Source organism: Pleurodeles waltl, chromosome 5 (genome assembly GCF_031143425.1).
Source record: "Pleurodeles waltl isolate 20211129_DDA chromosome 5, aPleWal1.hap1.20221129, whole genome shotgun sequence".
In the NCBI taxonomy this organism is placed as follows: Eukaryota; Metazoa; Chordata; class Amphibia; order Caudata; family Salamandridae; genus Pleurodeles; species Pleurodeles waltl.
In genome coordinates this window covers 102,338,374-102,363,494 of record NC_090444.1, presented here as the reverse complement: position 1 = coordinate 102,363,494, position 25,121 = coordinate 102,338,374, and the positions used below count along the sequence as shown (strand labels likewise).

Here is a 25,121-nt window from a genome sequence, read left to right as displayed (position 1 = left end):
GCCTTTGTTGAGGACATTAAAAGATCTACTATCCTTGCTAGTCTCTGAGTGATATAAAGGGACTTTGTATTGTGTTCCTCAACTCTTTCCTGATGGTCTTCTCCATTATCACCAGGCACCTTAACATACTTTTCTATAAGGCTACCAAAAAACCCTAAGAAATCAAAAAAAATTTGAGATAATAAATCTGATTTCTCCACAATTATGATAAAAGCCTAGCCCCTGAATAGATCTACTGCTTTCTGAACTTGCAGTACCAGTACATGTTTGTCTTGTCCTATAAATATTATGTTGCATAGGAAGATTATGATCTTTCTGCCCCTTGACCTTAAGACAGCAGCTACTGGTTGTAATACCCTTGTGAAGCACCAAGGAGCTGAGAAAAGACCAAAAGGTAAGGACCTGAACCTATAGACTTGATCCCCCGTATGACCTGGAGATATTTCCTGTGCTTTTGATAGACAGAAAGTATCATTTAAGCATTCTATAGTCTAATGTCAGCATCCAGTCCCCGGTAGGAGAATGTCCCTAAGAACAATTATCTTTACAAACCGATTTAAACCCTTTAAATTCATGACAGGCCTGAACTTCTTGCTTTTCTTCAGTACCAGAAAAATACTGCTGACAAAATCCTTTGGCTGTAAACTACACTTTTCCACTGTTCCTTTGTAAACAGATATTTTACCTCCTTGGAAATTAGCTCCACTTCCTCATGAGAGAAATGTTTTGGACAAGGTCCCTGTCTTTGAAAGGAGTAGCTGTTCTGAATCCCCTAATTTTTGTAAAACACCTATGAGTCTTGAGAAATATAATGCCACTCCTGGGCACACAGTGCTCGTCTTCCATCAACTTTTACAAAGGGCAGGGTAAGAACTCTTACCTTTGGTTCCCCTCCCCTGGTTTGTCCTCTGAATGGGCTAAATCTTCATCTGCTCTGTCTTTGCTGGAAGAATATCATCCCGCTGAATCCACTCTGTGGGTCGTAAATATATTGCTCGGTGAGCCAGTGAATCCAGCTCTGAAACAGTCGGCCCTGGAAGAGACACAAGCAAAAACTTTCATTAGAGGTATGTGTGCTTTATTGAGGGAAATGAAGGCATGAACATACTTGTGAATTTCCTTTATGTACTCATCCCCAAATAAGGACCCTTGCAAAGAAAATACTGCCTTAACTTCCACAAAACTGTCTAATTTAAGGTCCATCTCTGAGCAGTAGACGCTTCCCTCTTTCGAAGGAAAGCCCTGAGTTTGCACACCCTAGAAACCATATAGCTCTTTGTGCCCAACCAGAGCTGATATCTGGGTCTCTCCCACAAAGCTTTTGCGCACTCTGTCATACATAATATTTTTGCCAAGGGCCCAGAACATTTAGAGCCTTGTCGACACAAGAGGACCTAGCCCTATCAGCCTCTTTCTTGGGTTTTCATCCTTTTTTACTTTTATAGGAGGCAATTTTTTGATCTTTAATAGGAGTCATGGATGCTTTCCCAGAAATACTGGGCCTTAGGCATTCCACTCTCGTCTTCATTCAGGTAGCCCTGTCAATAGGAGATGTTATTCGAGCTCTAAAATTCTTGTATATAAATGAGAGAGGGAACCGCTCTGATGAATTAGGGTGCTGAATGAGCCGGGATCAAACATTACATTTCCCCTGCAACAAGGAAAACATTCTGAGAATAATTGGTCTTTGCTTACTGAGAAATATTTGCATCATCATCGTAAAACATCCTTGCAAACAATGTGTCATTTCAATTAGCCTTTTTAATTGACTCCCAGGACTCAATTGAGAATCAAACAATCTTGAACAAATGTCTAATACATTCTGCGGAACCGAACCTCAACCTTCTGCCTGTCTGTGGAAACTTTGGGGGTCATTATGACCCCGGCGGTGAGTGGTAATGTGGCGGCAGTACCGCCAATAGGCTGGCGGTACATACCGCCACATTATGAGAATGGCGGGTTGGCTGCAGCCAGCCTGCCACTTCTCCACTCAGACCGCCATGGCGGCAGCAGCCGCAGCGCCGGAGATGTCAATCTCCAGCCCAACGGCTGGCATTGTTCCGCCCGTGGCATTTTGAGTCTGCCTACCACCATGGTTTTCGTGACGTTAGAAATGCCATGAAAACCATGGCAGTAGGCCCTACTGGTGACAGGGAATTCCTTCCCTATCACTGGTAGGAGGCTCCACCACCACCCTCCACACCCACCTGACGCTCCCCACCCCCTCCCTCCATCCAAACTCCCCCCTTCCCATCCTCTCGCCCCCCATACATGCACACACCCGCAGACACGCACCACACATACACCCAGTCTCTCACACTGGCATACATGCATTCAGATACGCATACATGCTCGAACACATTGTTACGCACATTTACACTGACATGCAGACACACACTCACTTTACCATTCTTACACACTTTCATACACATGCATACATCCACGCAAACAACACTACACACACAGACACATTCACGCACACACTCACAGATTCATGCACACAACCACACACACACACACACACAACACCTCCCGCCCCCCGCCCCTGTCGGAAGCCCAACTTTCCTTCTTCCAGGTGGGCTTCCGGCAGGGGACGGGAAGGAGCGCTGCTACCCGCCAGCAGCGTCCACCAGCAGAACACCGCCAAGCGGTATCACAGGTCATGAAACGGCTGACGGCGTTCAACTGGCGTGGCGGTGCTTGTAGTAGCAGTGCCAGCTTACCACCATCCGCCAGTATGATCACTGGCGGAATTCCGCCCTTCTTGTGGAGGAAGTCCGGCAGTGACCATAGTATGGCAAACGGATGGTTGCCGCAGTGACGGTATTTTGGCGGCCATCACCGCAGTGGTAGGAAGTTTTTACCGACAATGACATAATGTGAGGCTTTGTCTTATTTCACAAAGCTTGGATTTTGCCAACTTTTTCCCTCCTGACTCTGAGGGTGCTTGGAATAGCAGAAGTCACTGACTGGCCTATGTCAGAAGCCACTCATTAAAAGGAGGTGGCGACTGCTCATATAGACTTAAACACTGAAGCATCATGAAATTTGCATTAATTGCGTCTAACGTTTTCCTCCAGAGAAACATTGTCAGGATTGCTTTCAGGATTGCTAAGTTTTCTCTGGCTGTCATGCTTTTTAAGGAAACAAAACCCCCTATGTATTGGAAATCAAGGGAATTATAGTATTTCAATGTAAATAATACCAGTGTTTCACTTACATCTGAATATATTCAACATTCAAAATTATAAATCAGATTGTAAACAGATTTGTTTGTTTGCAATAATATACAATACACTTGACAAACTTCAGACAAGAGAAAAATGGTTAGTTATGTGTAGAACTAAAAGGAAACAGGATGGACTCACACAAATGTCAATAATTCAGCCCAGGGGGAGCATTTGCTAATTAGCACAGAAAGTATTTAACTCGCACTGTGCCAGAAAAACCAGAACGCGCTCCAGATGGAAAATGGCCTCTTGCTTAACTAAATGAAGGACATGCAAACTCAAGAATAACTATCTCGCGCTCACCACGGATACAGCACAGAGCATTGTGGGCAATGGGGGCTCCTTCGCTATGTCAAAGGAGCGTTACTCCACTGGTTGTGCCAGAAGCAGAAAAATAAAACAATAGTTTACTATTGTTTTATTTTTCTGCTTCTGGCACAGTCAGCTGTGCAGGGAGGGGACGGGTTGGGCCACGGGAGGGGGGAGGAGGGGAGAGTGCACCTAAGTGCGCATGTGCGTTTGGCTGGCCGTCTGAGGCTGGCCAAACACACATGCACACTTAGGTTTCTCCATCCTGGCTGTGTTTAACTGTCAGGCTGGAGAAACTGCACAGACCCCAAGGCGGTGTCTGAGCGGCAGTCCCTGCAGCTCAGACCAATCCTGGTGCTGCTGTCATCCAAGGTTTTGCATGAAAGCAGTGTCAGGATAGCTAGGGAGCCTGTGCTGGTGTCCCAGCAGTAAATACTGGGACACCAGAAGAAGAGGAGTGCAAGGCTGCAGGAGGAGGCAGGGACGGAGGCCAGGTAAGTGCTTTTTATTTTTTATTTTTGCCTCGTCTCTGTCCTAATCCCCTCCTCCCCTGCCCCTCCCCTTGAGTTATGCGGCGGCCGCCTTTGGCAGTCACCTCCCTTTCTCGGCCAGGCAGATAACTTGTCATTTGTAAAGCAATACACTGGCAGCCGGTAAAGCAAATAAAATGCTTTGCAAACTCGCTTCATGGGCCAAACCACTGTGTTTATGTGAGTTTTAGAGGCAAAATAAAATGGTCTCCTCTATGAGCATCCTATAAAATACAAATTGTTTTACCAGTCACAATGAACAGAAATATTAAACAAGCAGTCAGTTATCGCTGACCAAGAATAACAATGGAAGGCATTGACTAATATAACAGCTGTCATTTGCCCCTACTTACATTACACATTTCCCGTTTTGGACCGAAATGCATTATGGTAAATGCAGTTTGTTAGAATGCAGTGAGTAAAACAGTAAGAAAAGAGACGGCATAATATGACCCTCCATCTTGTAATAAAATCAGTATTCCATCCTCTTCAAATCTAACTGCAGAGAGCTTTAGGTGATTGCCAGAGTTTATGTCATCAAGAACAAAACATATTTAGAGATGGGGGTTGGGTCAGCTCCATTCAGCCATTGTTTGAAAAAGTGTCATTCACATTTTGGGTCTGGCCAGTGTATTTCAGTCCCACCATTCGCTATTGACTGTTAAGTGTGTTAGTATGCATGCTTAAGGAGTATCTCCCATTACAGAGCATGGACGGTGAAGGGCAGAATTCATGGACTGCAATGAGGTGTATCAGTGCTCTGCAAATGTTTATTTGTAGTAATGTTGTTGGCGGTGAGACAAAGCTGATTTTCCAACTTTGCACCCAGGTGTTTTGTTTCTTCTAATTGTGATTTGTGCTCCTAAGTGTTTCCACAGTCCTTCTTATGTGATTTTGCACTTTAATCTGATGTTCCACCTAAATGCACTACCACAGTCCTGCTTACTGTGCAACAAAAGTGATTTTGCACTGAAAGGCAGTTTTACACATGTGTGCTTCTAAACGTTATCCACACCAAACTCTTGCTGCTATTGGTCAGTGGGTGATTTTCACCTCAACCCGCTGCCAACCAAATTTGAAGCCATACTGCTGCACACTTTTACACCTAGGCCCATATTTATACTTTTTCACTCAAAACAGCGCTAACGAAGTTTTGCGTGAAAAAGTATACCGCTGGCTAGCGCAATTCCAAGACGCCGACTGGGTCCCTTATTTATGGAATGACGCAAGCCGGCGCAAAGGGTGGGCTAACGTCATGGAAAATGACGTTAGCCGGGTGGGGGTGGCTGTATGAGAGATGGGGGTTTTGTACCAAAAAATGACGGTAGCCTGGTTAGAGTAAAAAAAAAGATGACTCTAACCAGATTAGCGTCATTTCTTGGCACTAAATCTACCATACCGCATAACTCCTGTCTTATAGAAGACAGGAGTCATGCCCACCACCCCAATGGCCAGCACGGGGGACAGGGTCCCCTGGCATAGCCATTGCACCAAGTGCCATGGGGGGGGAATTTCAGGGCCCCCAATGGCACTTTTAAAAATTAGACAAAAAACGTACCCATACTTATCCATACTTACCTGGGATGGGGCCCCACATCCTCCGCTGTTGCTCTGGTGGGGGTGTCCCTGGGCCTTGGGGAGGGCACCTGTGGGCTTTTGCCATGATGTCTCACCATGGAAATGGACTCACAGATCACCTAACGCCTGCCTTGACCCAGGCGTTAAATAATGGCGCTAAGCTGGCTTAGCGCCATTATTTAGGCCCGCCTACCTCTCGTTCCCCATTTTTGCATGGTATGATTAATAAGGCGCTAGGGCCTTTGAGTCATTTTTTGCCCGGGAACGCCTACCTTGCATCTCATTGATGCAAGGTAGTTTCCCACTAGCAAAAAATGTCGTTAACTCCATTATTTTGGCGCTAGACAGGTCTAACGTCCAAATATAAATATGGAGTTAAGTTTGCGCTGAGTTAGCGTAAAAAAATGATGCTAATTCTGCGCAAACAGAGTATAAATATGCCCCCTAATGTAACATATTACTGGTTCATTTGTGGGTGATTTTGCACATACATGTAATAGCATACTCCTGATAAGTTGCACGAAATTTGTTTTTGTAACTAATTGTGGTATTGTTCCTCCAGGTGTTTTCTCACAGATGCTGATGTTGCCCTCATGTGTTTTTGTACTGAATGTGGTGTGCCCTCCCCAAAAAATATTTCTACACTCCTGATGTTGTAGTATAAAAGATTATTTCCCTCCTAAATTATATTTCTACATACAAATGTGATGTCCCTCCCTGATGTGATTTCTGTTCTTGCAATTGTTTCCTTACTCCTGCTAACATTCAACCATTACTGATCATGCAGGTAAATGGGAGACTACAACCCATCTTGCGCCTAAATATAAGCCTGTACCTAATTGTGATTTGGTATATAAATGTAGTTTGTGCTCTTGAAGATTTTCCACACTCATACTGATGTAGAACCACAGCAGATTTTACATCTTAATATGCTGTTGACCAAATATGAGGTCTAACACACATTTTACACATAATGTAGCATCCTACTACCATGTTGTTTTTGTGTACTGAGTGATACACCAATGGCTGCATATTCTGGTTTTCCCAAACAGAATGTGATATTCATGATCAATAGACTACATGCATTTATTATCATCTTATTAAGGCCAGAAATCCTAAAATGAAGAGAACTTCATATTGGATCAGGATCCCGGACACATGTAACAATACCCCAGAAATTCTATTTTCTCCTCGCTAATCCAAAACAACCCTCAAATACCAAACCCTGAGAAGCACCCTGAACACTTACTGAGTGGCAATCATTGTTCTGTATTAAAAATAAAAGATCATGGGCTTGATTCAAAAAGGTAAACATACTCTTTTGTGTACGTTCACGATTGTTTGCCATTCACAAAGGGAGTTACAAGTAGTATCTTTACGAATGTGGAATCTCTGCACATAAAAAGACGAAAGTGTAATTTACCTTTGTGAATCAGGTCCAATAATGTAGTAACCGGATATCAACCTCCATATTCTCATCACATTATTTGAAATTCTGGCGGCCCTAACACTAAGATCATGCCTACCACTCCTGCAGACTGTGACACCACTAGCCTTCAATCCCCCAAGACCCCCTCTGGGCAATATAACGCCAGTATGAGTCAATCTGGAACAAAGCTGCTCCTACTTGATCTCTTCTATACCTTCTCTCATTCTTTGGAACAACATCTTTTTACGAGTAAATAATATAAATTATAGCAACATGCCTCTTTCTGTGCCTCATATTGGTGCTCTGTTTTGTGAAAAACACAGATGCATGACGTGCTTGAGGAATAAAAACAAAGACACTGACGTTGGAGGCACAGGAAGAAACATGTTGCTGACACAGATCTAAATACTGTCAAGGCCCAAAACCACAGCCTTCCTCATAGTCAGTGTGATACAGCCTCCCTCTGTCAACCAACTTCCCAGTCCAGTCCAGTTATAGTAAAATGACAGCACATAAACTGGATCTCCACAGAATGACTTGGCTACACAAAGGCATTATTAACATAAAGGGGTGGTTGCTCACCTCATACTTCAATGCAGCCAAAAGTAAGCAACAGGGCATTTAGAGTTTCCATGAATTTGTGTTAGCACTAATAGGTAGAAGCCTTCCCAGTCAAAAGCCTTCCCAGTCAGAACAATGAAAAATAAATTATTTCTCATAGTCTGTAATTCCAGGAGCGAGGGCACTGCAGAGACTCTCTCTCAGCTGGAGGAAGGAATAGTCACAATCATTGTCTCATGGTAGCGTGTCTGACACATCTTTGTGTGTAAGCCTCTGTGGAGGCTTGGCCAGTACATAAAAGCTGGTAAGCTACTGACAACATTAGCAGACAATTCCCAAGAACATCCTCACTTCTCTCTGCTTTTTTGGAGGGTTAATTTGCAATATGGCAGAAATTCTCTCTTGTGACACTTTGCTTGCGCCTTTCTCAGTGTGATGTCCTTGATACAGAACCTTATCTGACTGTCCCGGAGTTTGGTTGGCAACACCTTATGTCAATTCTCAGTTAAATGATTCAATAGGGCTATGGTATCCTGCTTACACACCTCTTGTGTTTGCAGATGTCAAAGATTGTTGATATATTGGATTACAACTGAGTTACATGGCAGCTTTAGGGTCTCCATATTATTTTTCAAAATCTGGATGAAGATTGATGGGCTCTCTCTATACCCTTGAGGAACTCGGCACCATGCCAGAACTTTATTTTGGGACTGGAACTCAAAAGGGAACTGGCTGTCTTCATGAAATGGACTGGAAAAGAATACTTGGCACAGATCGATGACCCTGAACAACTCAGCTTCACAGGAGATCAGGGTCACTACTACAGGACAACAATATTATTAATCTTTTGCAGGTCCTGTATGACCTGCAACTTTTTATTTGTTTTCTGCATTCCTGTGAGCAGGGAATTACAGGGACCCCCCTCAAATCTCTTTTAAAATGCCCTTATTTAACATGGATTTAATTACAGGGGTAATTGCAGCCACTGCCTCTAGTGAGAGGTTATTTTAGGTTATGTGGGGGAATTCAGCATTCTTTTTAATAGTAATCCTTACAGGTTAGAAACCTTTGACCAGGCAGATATCCTTGTCCAAGGAATTCTTGACTTCCTCCTGTAAGGGGCCTTTTAGGTCTGATGGAAAGTCCTCTTTTGTCTAAAGAGGGAAGAGCCCAACAACAGGCTTCTAAGTACCTAATTTAATGGTAAATCAGGCAGTTAAGTTTACAACAAAGATCTCTTCCTAACACATTACCTGCGCTAGAGTAATATATCATAAACTGATGGTGCTCTTTAAGGGGACCCATTTTCACAGGACCTTGACAGAAAGAGGATTTACTATCTGTTTTTTTGCAATGCCTACAACTTGAACTTACTTTCTTTAAAGGGGTAGGTTTGGGACTGCCACTGTTCTCACAGTAGAACGGGTAGCACTGGTGCCAATTAAAAAGGACACTTGGTAGCCATTCACCTCTCCTTCTACATATGGGCTACTCTGGTCTACCGCTAAGACTCTGCCAAAATGCAATTTTCCTCCCCTCTTTGGCACCGTCATTGTGACTGCTGAGACCCTGGATGTCAGAAATTGTTGCAGACCAGGAACTGTTGGAAATGATCCAAACTCAGGAAGGGATACTGTGGAACTCGGGCACTTGAAACCTCGGAGTATTCAGATTATGCTACATCAAGGGGGCTTGGGACGTTAGCATTAGGAGGTCTTTACATTTGAATATTTGTATATGGCGTAACAATCAGATTAGGCCCTTGACCATCAAACTATATTTAATTCGACCAGCAATCACTCTTCTAATGGCCAAACCTATTACAATAATGACAGTGTGTTTTTCGTCAGCATCGACATAACCATTCCCAAATGCACGTCAACAGGCACTCCTCATCCTCTACCAAGTGGCTCATCCTCTGCCAAGTGGAACACCATTCCCACCCTTCATCTTCTGACCACAATATGATATCCAACTCCCTGCATTCCATTACCACCGCTAGAATTATAGATGAAATTCATTGGGTAAGGAACGCTCTGAAGCCTCTTCTGAGCTAGTTTAATCTGAGCCAGCATGAATTTCTCCCTAATTTCTTTTTGTCTGGCTTCCAAATCATCACTGCAATACTTTGTGTACTGCAGGATTTCATTGAAAGGCTGTACTGTGAGGAAATCATGTTCTGCAGGATGTGTGAGCTCATCTCTGGATGCAACCTAGGAGCAAACTGTGACACAAAATTACTGAGATTTCTTTGCTCTGGATTTTCAATGCCACTATGCTGATGTATAACCTGCATCAGCAGCTCACAAAAGACATACACACACTCTTTGGACTCTTGAGTAGTTCTTGAAATTTTTAGCCAATTAGTCTCCGTTTGGGGAACCTTAGTTTTCAAAATGTTAACTACCTGATTATACTTCTTCATAACCACTGCAGAAAAAGCATAACTATGTGAATTCCTCAGTGACTCGGCATTCAGCCTCTGAAAACCTTGCACTAAACCCACAAATCATTGGGCACGATAATGTCAAAGGAAGTATTCAAATGGAACTGCAGTGGACACAGCAACAACAAGTGATGAGTAACGAACTTCTGGGTAGGTGAATTTCCAGGAGAGCAGAGGCGATACACAGGTCTGGATACCCACGGCAGACTCCTTGCAAGGTCCCCAGCAAGTATGAAGCTGGTTTGGAAGCTATCTCCCCCAGCCTACCGGACCTGAACTTGGGGCCAACAGCAGGAGTACAGTTAAGTGTGGCTGACCAGAAGCCAGGCCCAACCAGCCCAGCCAGATACTTGGAGAGGACGTAGGGATGCAGTTAACACTTGCGGGGTAAAGGGCTTAGGCCCACTTCATCGAGGTAGAGCTCAGTGCCTGCAGAAGTAGCTCGAATAGACCCAGATGTGGTTTGCGGGCCGGGCAAGATCCCACTCCTACCAAAGGCACATCACACACCGCAGCCCCATGGCTTCAAGGGCTCCTTTCACCTATACAGTGACGGTCCCAGTTGCCACTTGACAGCCCGCCCCCTGCACGCCGCACACCCCGCCCTCCCCCTGCTTTGTCAGTTTTCCTGCCGGCAGATTCCTTAAGCTTTGATAGTGGCGCAGGCACAGAAAGGCACAGCGGGGGACGGGGTGGACCTCTGGCAAGTGGTGAGAGGATTCTCATAGGGTGTCAGGCCCCTCCATGTGAGGAAAAGAGGCTTTAGAGAGTAAGTGAGGAGGTGAAGTCTCAGGTCAGTGCCCCACCCTTGCAGGCCAGTGGCACATAGCACTCTTGGGCCCCCAGGGCCTGCAGCTCTCCACCATGGCTCCTGCTCACCCACCCACCCATCCACTCAGTATTTTTACCATCATCAGCGTAATAGCCTATCAGCATATCAGTGTAACCAGTGTCATTGAGGAAAAAAGTCACAACTCATTAAAAAAAAAAAACATTCACAGCCAGTAAATAGGAAAAGGAACTCAAGGCCAAGCCAATGTAACCAAGCCTCACAGCTGCAACACCAAGAGTACACAATTCATCATTAGCCACCTTCTGCATGAGAACTGCTAACACTATGGGAGTTAGAAAAAGACCCCCCCACCCTATCCTGCCATTGACTACAAGAGATGACCGGGTGTTTAATTAGAGGAGGCTTCTGCCATGACCAAAAGGATAGCTTGGCACAACAGAAGCAGTATTATGAGAACAGTAGTAAACAAGGTTAACAATGATACCAGAACTCAAAAAAACTTGGTTTTGGCCCAGGGCCAGTATCAATTGCAATAAGCAAATATTTCATAAGAGCTACAAGCTCAAAGAAGGAATGTTCTGGGTTTAAGTCCATAGAAACAAACATATCCCACACTGGATGGCCTGGCGAACCGGCCGAGCCAGTTTTAGCCCAGCATGAGTACAGCACAGAACTGCACGTAAGGTGAAGCCTAACACCCAACCAACATGCCAACATTAGTCCAAAGCCCAGGGAGAAGCTTTCAGCAATTGAACTAATTGAGCTATCTTCTACGTTCACGCCAGTTCTAAACATCAGAGCCACACAACTTGGTGGATATTATTTAGGAAAATTGCCCAAAATACTCACAATTTCATTATATCAGATTGACAACTGTACCCCCAATAGACCTCACAACAAAGGGGTAAGCACAGTAAGGGTGCAAGATCATCAGGAGGCCTCTGAGGACAACGCTGAGGGGGAATTTATGCCCTCCCTGGAACATCTCCAACCTCAGAACATGGACGGTTGGAGTGACCCATTCATGGAGACACTGACCTCCCAGTTAGACTTAATCACACAAATCTGCCACAATCAAGAGGAAAGGGACCACAGCAATAGAAGGCTCACAGAACAATTGTGCAGTAACACTAAATCTCACTCACATCAGTCGACCTCATCAAGATGCATTATTAGCATCAATAAACTCGACCCTGGCTGTCGCGACTAAAGCACTTACATGGCAATCACGAGCCAGTGTTACAAATGGATACCATAGTCTATCATCATGGCAATCTCTGATATGGTAATAAAAATAAACAGGCTAGATGCAAAGTTTGTATCTCACAGTGACACTTGTCAATGTCTGCCAATCATATAGAAACTCAGCTCACTACCGGAAGTGTTTTTCTCTTTAGTTACCAATTTGAGGAGAGCCGAGGCATCCCCTAACATCACTATCTCTGACTAACTGATCAGCCAACAAGGGAGAGGTAACAATCCACAAGATTCTCCGGATATTACACCCGAAGTTACAAAGGGAAACAACAGAACAATGCTCTACCACGAGCAGGAAATCATTACACATGCTGCAATCACCCGAACCACCCTGTTATACTGCTCGAGAGTACCCTTACTGAATCACAAGGCAAAGACAAACTGCTATCTCAAAAGCCAAAGAAGTTCCTGAACAAAGCACTCAAAAAACGTTTAAGAATCAGAAGCGCCGACTCTCAACAGGATTCCAATATCTGCTCAGGCTCACCCGCCTGAGCCCAAGCAGCAATGAAGGAGGATACCGAGCCTAAGACTCAACTAGCCTAAAATACAGACCAGAAGATGTTTCCAATGTTCCAAAATAAGGCTCCCACTAACCAAGCCCATCTGCCAGATACTACCCAAAGAGGCACCAAGAAGGGGAGGTGCTCCCCCCATTAATTACCCCAATAGGCACTGCACAAGACAAAGCACCCCAGAAACTTTAGAGGCCAGGACACAGACAACATCAAATAACTCTACAATGGGGGACAACTCCCCTGTCACTCATTTCGACCCATCCAGCTTAAATAGATCACCCCTCACCAGGAACAAGGGTCTAATTCAGTCTAGAGATGCCATAGCCAGAACACCCCAAAACACGATTTTACACCAGAGTATATTTTGCGTGGGAGCATGGACACTCTAATAGGTCAAATATTTTGCAAATCCTGAAATATATCCCAGATTTGGCACACTATACATCCAATGGCTTGTTACGAGTTCAGTAGGACATTAAGCTGTCACACATCAAAAGAGCCCACAGTTGTTACTTTGAAATTTTGTGAAGAAGCCCAAGAAGATATTGGTGGAGAAGGCTCAATTCACTAACTGGAGGGTCCTGGTCCAGGCTTCCCAACAAGAAAGATATCCCCATATTCTGATGGAAAATACCAGCACACAGTCAGCGCAACGACAAGGAAGGTGCATACTAGAGGAGTATTGTCTGCATTCCCCAATAATAACCTATCCAACCTTAATATTTGGTACAACTTGACCAAAATAGGCCAACGGCAGTGCGCAGAATCATTGCAGACATGCCAGATACACACCAAGTAAGTTACTAGGGGGTGGCATTCCTAACCCCTTGACATCAAATAGGGTAGAATCCCAAATCAATGCCTGGGTAGAACCCCACATCAGTGCCTCGGTGAAGCCCCTTTTAGTTACATCATGAAATGTCTTCGGGCTGAAGAACACCATAAAAAACGGGAAGTGTCATTTCTTCAGGGATGCAACTTGTTACGTTTGCAGGAAACATGGTCCACGTCCCTGCTACTAAGAACTGGCTTTAAGGAAGTCCATCAATCCGCCAAGAAGACCTGCCTCTTTGGCAGGCCTTCCAGAGGCCTATCCATGTACATAAACTTGGCATTAGCCATAACAATTGTAAAAATCAAACTCACTACAGATCCAGTCCAGGCTGTGCTACTGGCTGGCATAAAGTCGAATGGGCATAAAGTATACATATTGTTAATAAACGTGCACTTTAATTGTAAAGACATCACAAGGCTAGATAAGACTGGAGAACTCTCGGGCACCGTAAAAGATCTATATCCCTACCTCACTAGCAAGATAATTATTACTGGTGATTTCAACACTTGCAACACAGGGGCAAGCTCCAATGGCAACTGTACTGCGATCCAATGGGCTGCTTTTTAACCACATTTCCTAAAACTCACTAAAGTCTGCCCAGAATGAATTCCCAGTGGTGAAAATGTTCAAGTTTTTCAACAATGTCTCAATGTTGGGCTATGTCTTTCAGAGCAAAGCACTCCCGGACCAACCATTGGACTTGTCAATTAGGCGGCAGCAGTCCAACAACTACCTACTACTAATCAGTCCGCTATCTTTGCAGACACTCAGCACCCACAAAAAAAATATCCCACTGTAGAAGAAGCATATGAATGACCAAGAAGTGTGAAATGGAGTAAAATAAACACCATGAGTCTGGCTCCCTGGAAATCTAAATGGATATAAGAAAACATCAGTTCTTGAGACCATATATTCTCGCAGTGGCCGGAAACAGCAGCAGCTTTGCATCAATTACTGCAAGGAAAAACATGTGGCAAGCACCAAGGAAACCCTGCCTTTGAGAGCCACTTTTAACAATGTTTTAGCAATGCCGTGAAACAGAGCAAGAGAATTCTGAGGAAGGCCACTTAGCAATTTAAATGACATGGGTAAGAGGAGCACCGCAACAAACTTGCCACAGTCAGAAGACTTCACAACATGCTCATCTGCCAGCATAAAGAACAACAAAAGGAACTTCAAGTGCTCCATGTCTTTAATCTTCTGAAACAATGCAATCAGGCTGAATTCTGGCAGTACATTAACAAATTAAACAGTCGTATCCAAGACAAATACAATGGCATATCCACTAACTCTTGGGTTAAGCTTTTAAAGCACTGTACACCAAGCCTCCCACCATTGCTAGTGGCCTGGTCTGTCCTGAGTCATAGGACAGTCCAGCACTTAATCATTCGCACCCAACCCCAAGGGCCTGCATCTGATCAGTCTTGCACAAAGTACAACTCTTGGTGACCACAGCCGGGTTATCAAAATCTTGAAGAACCTAAGTCAGGACTGGCCCCGGGACCAAATGGGCTGCCTGGCTCTTTATTCAAGGAGGATTAAGCATTTTGGGAATCCTTGCTTAATCCACTTTACCTGCACTACATTACAACATCCACAGTCCCAGATTCTTGGTGAAGATCAATCTCCCTACCAATGCACAAAAGGAGGGACAACACAGACACATCCAATTACAGAATGGTCACATTGATGGACATTGAGGCAAAGGCTTTCACTAGGGCATTATTACAGGTCTTGGAAGACTGGGTCAGAGACAAAAGTACCCTTTTATTCTACCAATTGGGTTTCAGGGAAGGGGCTTACACCACTTGCAGCATCATGCCTTTAGCCTACCTGGTGGAGCAGGCTAATCACCCTAATATTCCTCTGCTCTTCTCATGCTTTGTCAACTACACTGCAGCATTCAAGGGCGTGGATCGGCAAATTCTCTGGAATAAATTATACCGCTGAGGAATTCTGAAAACAATTCTGGATGTAATAATTGCACTCAATTCTAAAACCTAAGTGAAAATTAAAACACGGCAACCGCTAAAGTTTACATGGACCAAGGCCTAAAGCAAGGACGTGTCCTTGCACCCATTCTCTTCAACCTGTAACTGCTAATTTAGGTCAATCTCTAAAAGTTTCTAATGTGCTAGTGCCCATGATCGGCCAGGTGCACTTATTGTTGATACACAGATGATATGATCCTAATGGACAACACCAAGGTGGGGATGCAGAAAGCCCTGGATGCTCTAAATGTGTACAGTTTTAAGAGCAAACTTGTGGCGAATTGCAGTAATACAAAAGTTGTTGTATTTGGGCATTATCCTAACAAGCACAAGCTGCAAAAAAGATTAGGTATCTTGAAGGTAAGAAGCGGCTCTAAACACAACTACCTGGGCATGTGGTTCACACGAATGGAATGCCAAAACTGTATATTACTCACATGGAAGAAAGGGGAAAGGCTGTGGTCTATGCTCTGTTCGAGTTCTACACTAGCCTGCACAGCTTGTTTACTGAAGCAATACGGAAGGTAATAAGAATTCCTACCAACCATCTGGTTTTAGCCAAGTTGCTTTTGCCGGGGACTTTAGTAGCAACTATGGAGAGGGCGTAATTGTGAGCCTATAAGCACATTTTCCGAGTACCTTCTCATGCCCAAAACTCCAGCTTGAACAAGCAATCTCTCAAAACTAAGACCGCCAGTGTCCAGTTTACCACAGAGCTCATGTTCCATCCCCAAACACAATGAAAGAGGCCCTCGAGGGCATATTCACAGCTGGGAAGAACCCCTGGTTAGATTACTTGACTGGCGCATGCATAAAACTAAAGCTGGTCATAGAAAATTGGGAAAACATACCATCTCCATTTGCGCTATGGAGTTTGGGTAAAGCGTGCTGTTTGCACTGATTTTCAGTGTGGGAGTTTCTCCCACACTCTAAAATCAGTGCGCACAGCATCACACAGAGAGCCAGAGGGTGCTACCCTCTTTTTGCCGCTTGAGTAGATTTTCTATTTGAGTGGCAGCTTCCTCAACGCGAGCAGCAGCGTTCTCATTGCGAGCGGTCATCGCCTACCGTGACCACTCTCATTCAGAAATCTCGCTCGCCAACTTAGCGATTTCTCTCGCTCGTGTTCACCAAGTTAACATTAATGAGTGAGAGAAAAAACTCAGCTCCACGTCATTACATGGAGATTTTTGGAACTCTGCAATCCGTGCAGAGTGGGGAAAACTCTGTGAAATCCGCCGGTGGAGCGCAATTCTTCACCCACCCCTACATATTAGGCTGGCTGGAGGGGGCTACATTTCATAAAGCACATGCTCAAATTCTCAATTATTCTCAAGTTGAAAGTAACATAGGGAGGAAACTGCAGGGACCCTTCATTGACAGTAATCCTATTCCATTGTTTAAGGCAAATATATGTGTGTAAATCAGCATTGGTTGTCATGTAGTGAGCAGGGGTACCCTTGGGAAGGACCTCCTCATTTTCACAAACAGGTATTCTCACATTATCACTAACTAAAGCCTTACATTTCTTGAAAAATGTAATCTTTACTCTGTAAATAACACAGTACAGTCCAATGAAAGTAAAGCAAAATAACCTGCAGTTCTCAACAAATCAACAGATCACAAAGCAAAACTCAAAAAGCAAACCACAACAATACTAACTGCAATCTTAGCAGACTACAAAAATGTCCTATCACAGCGTGGTATCCTTTCACGTAATGACCAGTCTGAGCACAAAACATACACTAAACAACCAATACCAGTCCAACACTTTATGATGTAACTCGCAGCACCTTACAGAAGCTCTCACTCAACAGCGATTCAGCTTTGTTATATCAATAATTAAACAAATGAAAATTCTTGTCTTTTCCACTACAAGAAAGTTCAATATAGGGCAATAGGGAAATAACACCCCTTTCGTAATATCACCCACACAAAATGAAATCTCAGCCAGCTGGAAACCACCCTTACCAGTGCGGTTGGTCCTGTGCTCTGAAGGTCTAACACACACCAATCTCAACTAAAGAACCCTTTCCATATAAGTTAATAAATTCCTCTCATGTGTGTCCAATAGCACTTCACGGTCTGACACTAGAAACCTCAACAAACAACCTACATCTTAATATACTCAATACTTATCCCTGGATCTTAGACTTCGATGAGTCCGATAATATACATAAAGCAGCATCACAAATATCATAACAACATTGAGCACTGTTGGACTCCAAATGGACACCACACAATGCGGCATACTAACTCATGAAAGTCTACATACACCGCAAAGCTCAATGACACAATCAAAGATGCATAATCCTACCATACTCACACCCCTCGGATACTGCAACCTCTCAGGACCGCATGAACACTGTCAATTCTTTAAACTGGACCACAGGAACCTCAGGGATGGGGAAGGGTCTGGGGCAGATTCTAACAGATGTTAAGAAAATTCTAACTATATCTGCCTAAGTGAGAACCATCCTCTGCTGCCCGGGGACATCTTCAGGATTTTGGGGGACCTGGGCCAAACGTATTTTGGGAGCCCAGAACAGTTTTGATTTTATGATCCAATTTCAGCTCTTTCGTGCCCTCTTCGGCCAGGTCACTGACAGTGCACAGTCACACTCATTCAAGTTCTAAATGTGTTTACATCTCATATTCAGGGATACTGAAGTTATGTGTTCAATATTGTTACACAGAGTATCTTACTAATATTACTGCAAATACTCTCTCTGACACCCTCTCATTTCTGGTGTGTGGGGTCCTGTTTTGATAATAAAGAAACCTTTTCATGGATTTTCCACAAACACAGCATTTCTCTGCAAAATGTCTGTAATAGACTCTCATACATCACCCACATTATAAATAAACTGAAGGAAAAAGTTATTTAAAGTAATCTGTTTAAAAATTATTCAAGGTCACCAGAGCAAGACTCTCTGCATAACAGAGCTGACTTTATTGGGGCCTCCCTCAGAAGGTGGGGCCCTGGGCTAGAGCTCACTTTGCCCATGCCTTAAAACGTCTCTGCTGCTACTTTCTTGATAGCCTGAGAGATGAGGAAGGTGTTTGCATCTTGCAAACTTGGTGCAAACTTGAGTCTCCGCTATGTCCACTGGCATGGGCCTTTATCTCAAACTGAGGCTAAAATCATAAATTCAGCAATATATAAATCAAGGTAAGCAAAGTTTGCCCTCCAGGAGCAACCGAATTGTAATTTTGTGACCATAATGGTTTAATAACTAACCAGTAAAGTTACACATTTCAAATCAAAACAGCTAAGCATAAGTCAGTAGTCACCTAAACACAGCATGTCATACTATAGTCCAGACATTTCTATTTGGAATAAAATGCCATTCACATATAGTGATACTCCTAAATGGTAAGCTAAGATTGAGTATAAGCTGAAAAGGTTTGAAACAGATAGCGTCAGCAAATGCAGCATAAAAAAGAACCAAATGTAGGATCCAGTTAAGGAAAGGAAAACTGTACTTGCTGTAGAAATTAAGGGCCAGATGTAGCAAGCCGTTTGCATGGTGCAAACTGCAAAAATCGCAGTTTGCGCCATGCAAACAGCCTAACACGATGTTCATTCATAAATTGTGAGTCGGTACCGACTCGCAATTTCTGAATGCGACTCGCAAATAGGAAGGGGTGTTCCCTTCCAATTTGCGACTCGCATCGCAATTCAGAATTGCTTTGTGACCGCGAATGCGGTCGCAAAGCAACTCGCAGTTACCACCAGTGTCACACAGGTGGTAACTCATTCGCAAAAGGGACTCCTTCCCCTTTGTGAATGTTGCCCAGAATGTTTTTTCAGAGCAGGCAGTGGTCCAATGGACCACTGCCTACACTGAAAAAACGAAACCAAATGGTTTCGGTATTTTTTTTCATTTTGCAACTCGTTTTCCTTTAAGGAAAACGGGCAGCAAAATGAAAAAAAAAAAAACTGCTTTATTTAAACAGCAGTCACAGACATGGAGGTCTGCTGACTTCAGCAGGCCACCATCCCTGTGAGTGCAGGGACTCGCTATGGGGTCGCAAAATGCGACCCACCTCATTAATATTGATGAGGTGTGTCTTTGCGACCCCATAGCAAGTCACAGACGGTGTCTGAGACACCGTTCTGCATTTGAGATTGCGACTCGGAAATTGCGACTCGGACAAACTCGCAATTTCCGAGTCGCAATCTCGGAGTTTGCTACATGTGGCCCTAAGTCTATTAGCAGAAATATAAGAATCATTGGATCTCAAGAGAAAGAAAGTGGATATCTGCCTGCACAGGTGGACAGGGGGAAATGTCCCACTAACTAAAATCAGTTTCACACAGTTAAGACATGAAATTACGTTTAAGAGCTACATTCCACAGGTTCTCACCAAGAACCAAAGAAAAAACACTGTTCCTGCTGAATTTGGTGTTGGCCTCCTTCTCACTGATAGTACAATGCCAGATTCTTCCATCATTGCGGCCTCAAATTGCCTCCCACCCCGTTCAAGTGCTGTGCATCAACCTTCAACCAAGTCATTGCAACAAACATGAACTTCACACAGCATGGTAACAGAAATGAATTAGTGAGACTCTGGTGTCTGAAACAGAAAGAATGTTATGCACACCAAACAAAAATACAATGTTGACTCAAAAATGGAGTTGGGCACCTTGGCCCACCCATGTCAATACTAAAATGCATACATCTCTACTATAACTAAATCGAAAGCATATATAACACTTGTTTCACTAAATCTAAGTGTAGAATAATGTGACACACATATTAGTAATTGTTAAATATGTTGCAAGTTAACCTATAATAAGCACAAATCAATGATGATAACTTTGTGCCACCAGACCCTTTAAGGTCTTTGTAACCTGAGTGCTCTAAGCCTGTGAGACCTCTATAACTCTTTTATTGATATGTGAGTACATTTTAATTTCCCAACTATGTCCACTGTAGGAGGCCATGCAAAACTGCAGTCCCATATTATTGGATGAGCCATTACCATTTTCAAACTTTAGCCAACTATTAGCAGAATTGCACTGGAAAAAGTTCCACGCAGCCCCCCTTTTCGTCAAGCTTTCTCGACAGATGACTGCTGGAAAACTCCAATGGAGATTCCAACCTACCTTGAACATCAAAAAAGTAATGGAATATTTCATGGTTTTCATCTCACAGCTGCTTGTAAAACCTATGAATTTTTATCCAACGTATTTGAAAACAATGGTGTAAAATGCACCACTTTGGTCATTCTACAAAATACTTTTTGCAAGGAAACCCCTGCACCCCTGAGGAAGGTCAGCCCCGGTGGGCAGTCATTGATTGTTTTATGATTATTTAATGACTGTCCTTTCTGAACTGAATGGAAAACCATTTTTCTCTTAAAATGTGTGCAAACGCTGCTGCAAAATGAACCATTTGGACACATTTTAAAAAATGTTTTAGAGGTCAATTTTAGGCCCTCCTAGTGAGAATCCGGCATGCTAGTTTGCTCTGTCAGTGTGTGTTTTTTACAGGTTTGGTGAGAAAGCAACCACTGCATGGTTTGAACTTGTGTGAAATGTTTCACCATCTTCTACATCTGCTGCAAGGTCATGAATTTATCTTAGTATATTTATTCTTTTTTTGCTGCCCTAGAAAATGCTACATCGGATGACGACATGGTGTGTAAGGAGCTCCGCAAGAGTTCGGAAGGCTGCCTGATGTTGAAGGACAAGTGTGACAAATGCAAAGAGATGCTGATCGTCGGTGAGTTTATGGCCACCTCTCTGTGCCACTGAGCCACAGCCTCTCCGGCAAGCATGCATGGCTCTGATCAGGCATGAGTGAATTGAATTTGCCCAAAGGGAAATTTGTTGAATTTTGGGCCAAAACGGCTGTCTGCAAGATTAATTGCTTCCATTTCTTAAAACTATATACAGGGTGGCCTATGGCTCCACCCAGATGAGTATTTCCTTTTTACCTCATGCTATTGTCTGCTTGGTTTGCAATTCAGCCTTCTAGTAAGCGTTTCCATTGGAAGGGATGGGGGTCTATTTTACATCTGAAACGTGCACTCAGTCATCACACCGTCACATTCAATTACATATCTCCTACATGCACCTGTACAAGAAGCACTGTGTTTTTTTCTTCTTTTGTTCCCAGCACTGGCAAAGCCAATGGGTCGTTTATTTACTATGCTAAACAGCTGTGCAAGCATGAAAGCAATCATTATAAGTCTGTGAATGCCTTAGTTGACACTTGAAAGGCAGAACTTTTGACTTTGCCAATACGTGTCTTTTAGTTGTCTTTAGTCAAACAGACTTCACTTTAGATAAATCCCTGCTCAGAAAAAGTACAAGTAAAACCATTTACCTCAATTAGTGTATCATATTTGAATGACATAAAAATGTATGCCTCCATTGGAGAAAACAAAAATGTGGAAACTGTGGAAATGATAGTAAAAGGTAGTTGAGGTGAAATCAGTTTTTGAAAGCATTGATTCTCCTCAGTCTCTGTTCCAGTGCCAGAGGTAATAAACCTTGCACCATTGCCACTTTTCACAGATTGTTCTAAACCGCTCTGGTCTCAGGTTTTCGTTGGTGTTAGAAATGGCCCTTCTGCAGGGTTATCCCCAGACTTTTTGCATTCCTCCTTCTCTTTTTCTGACCTCATTTTTGCTGGTTTCTAGACTCTGTGCACTTTACCACTGCTAACCAGTGCTAAAGTACATATGCTCTCTCCCTTTAAACATGGTAACATTGGATCATACCCAATTGGACTATTTAATTTACCTATAGGTCCCTAGTAATGTGCACTGTATGTGCCTAGGGCCTGTAGATTAAATGTTACTAGTGGGCCTGCAGCACTGGTTGTGCCACTCACTTAAGTAGCCCCTTTACCTTGTCTCAGGCCTGCCATTGCAAGGCCTGTGTGCAGTTTCACTGTCACCTTGACTTGGCATTTAAAAGTACTTGCCAAGCCTCAAGCTCCCCTTTCTCCACATATAAGGAATAATGAGTATGGTTTTAAAACATGTTACATAAATGTTTTATTCACTTTTGCAAATACAGTGTTTTGTTAAGATGTTGATCCTCCTTTTGATGAGTTTTTGAGGGCTAGGCTCTTTGTGGGCTTCTTATGGAAGGCCTTGTGCTCGCTTTAGGTTTCTTTTTAAGAGGGTTTGTGCTTATGTAGTATTGTAAACCTGGCAACACAGCAGAAGTCGGCAAACAGCAGCAAAAGGGAAATGCAGACAGGTTGTTTCTGGGTCACACAGGGAGGGATTCTTACATGAGACAATTAGTGATTGGTGAAATAATGCTTTGGGACATTTGCAGGAGGTAAACTGAGTAAGACACATGATTGAGATGATTGTGGAATGGGAAAGTAAAAGCCGGAGACACGTAAGCAATGCTTCTCTGTAATTCACACAGCTGTCTGCTGAATTAACACCCTTTTTCATACTATTCTCCCAGCAGAGTGTGTTTCAGGCATAGATGCTTATTAGTCCCATGGCATGAGTGGCCGTTCAGCCACACTGACATTTTATACACCTGCACAATGTATCTTGGGAATAGTCTTCTGATTTTTAACATGCTAGGCACCGTTTTAAATGGCCAAGGTGTCCAGGATCAAAAGAATTAAGAACAGGGAAACCAGGGGACTGGATGAACAAGGGAAGCAGGACCAGGAGGACTGATGGAATTAGGGTGAGGAACATGAAAAGGACCAGGAGCCTGTGACTCAGGAGACCAAGGATCCAAAGGACTAGGGGAAGGAGTACATCGGAATGACGACCAGACTGACCAGGACAAGGAATTACAAGGCCAGGAAGACCTTAGAATACAAGAACTGGATTTCAAAGAACCACAGAACTAGGAAAAGCCAGGATGATCCACCAAGAGGCAAGTTATTGCAGAACTATGTGGGCTAGAAGTAAGGGGATGAGGGCCAGGATGATCAGGACCAGATTGAAGAGGGCTATGAAGATCAGGACCTGTAGTGCAATAGTTGTACATCCAGGATACTAGGATAAGCCGGACAGGGACTAGGAAAACCAGTGGGGGCAGTAACAGGGGCACCTAGAACACCTAAGTGGGAGGACTCGGTAAACTAAAAGGATCATGACCAGGAATACCGCAAACAGAGGTTAGAGGGTCATGAAGATCAGGACCTAGGGGACCAAGCCTCGGATTACCAAATGGGGCTAAGCAATCATTAAAGTAGAGGGAACAGGGTGAGGAGAATCATATTTAAGAAGGTCATCCAGAATTATGAAGACCAAGTGGACTGGACAGTGGTGACAAGGAGACCAGGAATATAATGACCATGCTCATGAGCAACCAAACAAGGTAGCTTGGATCAAGAGGACCTGGATCAATGACTGCAGTACCAGTAGGACTAAATGGACAAGGAACAGATCCAGGACAACCAGGACAACCCAAAACAGGAATACAAAGACTAAGGTTCCCAGGACACAAGAAGCAAGACCAGCAAGCAGAGAATCCCAAGAATACAATTCTGCCAATCACTGGATAGCATGACCTTGGCCCTGAGTGCCACACAAACACAAACCATGTTCGTGTATGTGCAGTAGGTAAGTAGCAAATATGGTTCAGAAAGAGTCCTCGAACGATGAAAGTCTAAATGCATAGACCAGTAGCATGCATTTTGCTTGATGTGATGGAGAGTAGATAAAGCTTCCCTACACAGTGGGCATGTATTGACTGCATCCCTGTAGATAGAGGGGGGATACCCAGAACTGAATTGAGGGTGAATGGAGAAAAAGCTACTCAAAGAAACTCTTTGAGGTCCTTATTAGCTAAGGGCTTGCTGATTAGGACTTCTTGGATGATGACATAAGGTAGATGGTAGGAGTAAGAGATAGGTCATAGGCTTCTCTTGTTAAGGTGTCAAAAGTTTATAAGCAGGCTTTCTTTTTTGTCTGTGTCTGATGACTGCTCAGAAAGGCTGATGACAGCCGAGGGTTAAGATCTCATGCTTTATTATATCCTTGTTTTTGGATACTTCTGCTTGGAGCTAGCACTATTGCTGCTGCCAGAAAATGACAATTGAAAGAGAATCACCCCAAATCAGTTCTGAAACCTCAATAGTGCATCCACATCCCCAGTCTGGACAATTTGTAGAAAAGTGGAACTGTGAAATGATTGATCACATTAATGTAAGCAACAAAATATCTCTGTTTATGCAGTTTCCTATTCCTCACAATATTTGCAATAACGTTAATGAATAAAATCTCTGTGAGTTTCTATTATTCTGTGTCTTTGATGCCTTTATGTCTCTCTCTGATTTACTGGGAAAATTAATTTATATTCCATTGACATTCAGGTCAAATATAGTCCCATTCCTTTGCTTGTGGCTCCTCAATGGAATAATTCCTCTGATGGCCAAACAGAATAGAGACCATCAAATGAATGTCTTTATACTGCCTACCATATTTAGAGTAAAACTTGGCTGCAAGGGACAGAAAGGAAAATAATGAACCCTCTACCTTGGAAGAAAACACCCAGCATGTAGGGCCATTAGCTTTGGGAGTCTGTTTCTGAAAAACAAAATCTTTTAAAAGTTTGTCATCAACCAACATGTCTGATGATACTGTCCTTCCAATGTTTCATGCGTAGACAGGAACCACCATGAAAGCAGTTCCTGTCAATATAA

The 25,121-nt window shown here is 43.4% G+C and overlaps 1 protein-coding gene across 1 annotated transcript in view; it reads left to right on the top strand.

The window, feature by feature from the left end:
* Nucleotides 1–25,121, top strand: part of LOC138295417 (clusterin-like) — a 271,036-nt gene that overhangs the window by 184,250 nt on the left and 61,665 nt on the right. Inside the window, exon 6 of the mRNA XM_069233707.1 lies at nucleotides 21,099–21,209. Within this exon, the coding sequence (XP_069089808.1) occupies nucleotides 21,099–21,209 (111 nt within the window). The remainder of the gene's footprint in view (nucleotides 1–21,098; nucleotides 21,210–25,121) is intronic.